Source organism: Papilio xuthus, unplaced genomic scaffold, assembly GCF_000836235.2.
Source record: "Papilio xuthus unplaced genomic scaffold, Pxut_1.1 DF827920.1, whole genome shotgun sequence".
In the NCBI taxonomy this organism is placed as follows: Eukaryota; Metazoa; Arthropoda; class Insecta; order Lepidoptera; family Papilionidae; genus Papilio; species Papilio xuthus.
In genome coordinates, this window is record NW_013530729.1 from 1 (window position 1) to 3,884 (window position 3,884).

Genomic DNA, 3,884 nt, shown 5'->3' on the forward strand with positions numbered 1-3,884 from the left:
GACCGCTTGGATAGCATGCTGCGTGAGCGACGCTCCTCGCCGGAGCATTCGGACGTACGGTCAACGTTTACATATAACATTTTATATAGAACATGTATTAAAGTTAGGGTAGAATCTAACCTAACAATACCAGACATAACCTAACATTTCAAAACAAATACAAAACAAAACCGATAATAAATCCTTGTTATCTTTACCCACATATTTACGAGAATATTCTAAGTTACTATGTTTTCAATTAAAATCTGTTTTTATGGCATAGAAAACAACTTTAAATGTGCAGTCTTGTATATATTAGTCTTAAACCTGGTCAAATAACCGCATATTGTTATCTCTGTTTTTACAAAAACAATGAGAGGGATGGCGATATCTTTCGCATGTTGACACACAATTTAAGTTGATCATAGTTTCTCAAGTGTGTGATGCGAAAATGTGCCGTATGTTTTGTGAATAAAGCACATTGTGTGTTGGCAGGACAGCGCGTCGGTGAGCAGCGCGTGCCCGGAGTGCGCCAGTGTGGACTCTGCCCGTGCTGTCGCCTTCCACGACCTCAGCGTCGTGCCTGAGGAGGCAGAGGAGGGGAACAAGGTACATAATATAGATTACATACCGTCTACATGAAATTAGTCCACATTATGCTCTTTGTGTCTTAAAATTCTGTCTTTTGGTTCCAAAATTTACGTATGTGCTCCGTTGCTGCTCCTTTTGGAAATCCGCAGATCTTTTATCAAATGTAGACGACTTAATCAAAATTAACTTAGAATCTATTCTTAATATACAGCTGAACGAGCAATCTTGGACCCAAGCATCCTTACCCATCCGTTATGGTGGTTTAGGGATCCGCAAAATTTCTTGTGTTGCTTTACCAGCCTTCCTATCTTCTGTCCATAGTTCAGCTAATCTCATAGGAAAAATTTTAAGGGCATTCCCTTCAAACTTTGAGATTGCTGGCTTGGAAGAAGCTAGAAATGCTTTCTTAATTGCATGCCCAGGCCAAAATTTTCCAGTTTCTCCAAATTTACAGAGGAGCTGGGATGATATCTTTTGCAAATTAACCTACGAAAATCTTTTAAATTATAGTATAGGTTCGGCGCGTGCTAGGCTTTTGGCTGTGGGTACGCATGAGGCTGGTTACTGGCTTCACGCGTACCCTTCGCCACATACCTGACACGCTCCGAATCGCAACCTGTCTTCGGCTTGGGGTTCCGGTCTGCGGTCCTCATAGGTGTACCTGTGGCAGTGATGTCGACAAGCTAGGACATCACGGACTGTCTTGCCAAAAAAGTGCAGGCCGCTTCTCGAGACATGCCGCACTCAACGATATCATACGTCGGTCTCTTGCCACCGTCAACGTGCCAAGTCTACTAGAGCCGACTGGTGTAGCAAGAGACGATGGCAAGAGACCTGACGGTATGAGTTTGATTCCATGGAACATGGGTCGGGTGCTGGTATGGGATGCAACCTATTCAGACACGCTGGCCCCTTCCCATCTACATGGAACCAACAACAGAGCGGGTGCGGCTTGTGAAGCGGCTGAAAATGCAAAAGCATGCAAATACAGGGGTCTAGGCTCCGAATATCATTTTGTCCCATTCGGCGTCGAGACCCTTGGTCCGTGGGGTCCTAGCGCTTTAAGACTTTTTAAGGACATTTCCAAAAAATTAATCGACATCACAGGGGACCGAAGAGCTGGCAGCTACCTCGGTCAAAGAATTAGTTTAGCTGTACAGAGGGGGAACGCTGCCAGTATCTTCGGAACCTTGCCTAAAGGGACTACTTTTATTAACATATTTTAGTTAATTATTCGGTTTTTTTTTTTAATTTTATTTTATATCCTAGATTTAAGAGTTTATGTATTCATAGAAATAAGGATGTAAATAAATATTTTAATATTTCAAAAAAAAAATATAGATTAAAAAACACTTGGACATAAGAAGTCTCCTAGTCATGGGATTCTGATTATCTTGATTTTATGACCTGGACGAAGGATTAATCGGGGAGGTAAGGGGCTTAGTAGAGGACCTTAGATATCAGGTAACTAAGGGCGTCAGCCAAAGAACGTACAACTTTTAGAGGCGCCAAACATTAACACCCGGGCGCCCAATATGGTTAAAATGGTCCTAAATAAAATAAAAGTATCTTATTGTCGACTGCATTTTTGAGTTTAATGTAACTTCTCCAAACGCTTCAAAGCGTTTAAAATGTTGCCAATTCGTTTAACCTAAAGTAAAATAAAGATCTTTGATGTGTTGAATCATCATGAACAAAATTAAACTCACGTAAAAAGACACAGTTTGCCGAGTTCGCGTTCACTGAGGCTGACGTATCGTACCTCCGCGTCGCAAGATCATCCTAACAAAAATAGCATAGCTATTAGGAAGCTATAGATTTCCAGGGTTCATATAAAACCGCGCTTTAGAGTTGTACAAAAGTCCCCATATGATTTCAGTTTTACTGAAGAAAATAAGTCAAGGGCGGCCGCGAAGTGTGTTTGAAAATAATATACACCTAGTGTTTAAAATCTTATAAATAAACTCAGTTGCGTCCAGAACGACCACGAACTGGCAGCTTGTGAAAAGTGATTAAAAACATGCGTTCGTCCAAACGTTTTCGTGGCTCAAAAGGTGTTTTTTTTATATTTAAAAGTTCTATTAGTTAAATAAGTTTGTTATACTGTTAATATCATTTAAATAATAATACATGTTACGAGTAATATTTTAAATTAAATATAATCTATTGGTTGATGGCATTGTACTATTTGAAATTTAATATCGTATAAAAAACATGTGACATTTAATTTAGAAAAAAATGAATAAATTATTTTTAGATATCATTATTTTGACAGCATGTTTAAATTCGGAATGTGTTTCCGCATGCGATCTAACTCGTTCAAAAACTGTTTGAAAATTGTATCATATCTCTATGCCATGTATCTGTATAATTAACAACAAAATTCTTTTTGCTTTTGTGAATGATAGGAGCGAATATTTATGTTTCTCTTGTTACATTTCTTGACTCCAGCCGTCATAAGCGTGACAAATCTGGCGGCTGACGTTAAGTCGTAATTTTAAAATGACAGTTGCGCGCGCCAACTTTTATTCAAACACGTATTGCAAAGTGGCCAGTGATATTTTTTATCAACTTTTAAATGCGAGTTAATTGAAAAGCTAATATTATTTTTTTATTGAAAGTAAACACGAATGTTATCAAATTCATGTCGCGGAATTTCAATTGAACCCCTAGCGTATCTTATAATATTTGGTGATTCGACATATACATAAAATGAAACGTAGGCGAAATTTTGTTCCATAGCTGATGTTTTAAATTCCAGAGCGGCGTTGAATCTCCATGCACCTGTGAGGAGTGTCGGAACGATGCGACAACAGAGGCCGCCCCCCGCCAGGACAGCGAGGACGTGACCTCGCAAAACATGGAGCGGCTAAACAATGTCGACTCGCGACCCAAACTCGAAGACAATGGACACGAGCGGACAGTTGACGTAATTATTCACGATGCGCCCGATATGCCTAGATACTTCCAGTCGGTGACGTCATCGCCGTGTCATGTGCTCGCGCCCCCGCCGCCCGGCTTCGTGCTGGCGCCCGCCCCGCTCCCGCCCGCCGCCGCCGCCACCGCCACCGCCCTGCACACCACCTACATCCAGCAGAACTCCGTCATCATGTGCAACACGCGCCACGTGCTGCAGCGTCAGTGCTGCTGCCAGACGCCCCACACGCTCGCCCCGCTCGCCCCACACGCCCCGACCGACCAGCCCCCAGTCGATACACAGCCGCCTAAGTCCTATGTCACTGAAAAAAATATAGAACTGACGTACGATTACCCGCGTTCGACGCCCGTCCCGAGCAACTCCAGCCCGAAGTCTG

The 3,884-nt window shown here is 42.1% G+C and overlaps 1 protein-coding gene across 1 annotated transcript; it reads left to right on the forward strand.

Annotated features, from left to right (window-relative positions):
• Positions 1-9: 9 nt before the first annotated feature.
• On the forward strand, positions 10-3,872 carry LOC106115055 (uncharacterized; the record flags this gene model as incomplete). Its single annotated transcript, XM_013308384.1, has 3 exons — positions 10-54; positions 475-588; positions 3,332-3,872. Coding segments are annotated over exons 1-3 (694 nt in total), but the record flags the coding sequence as incomplete, so codon positions are not given.
• Positions 3,873-3,884: the final 12 nt, after the last annotated feature.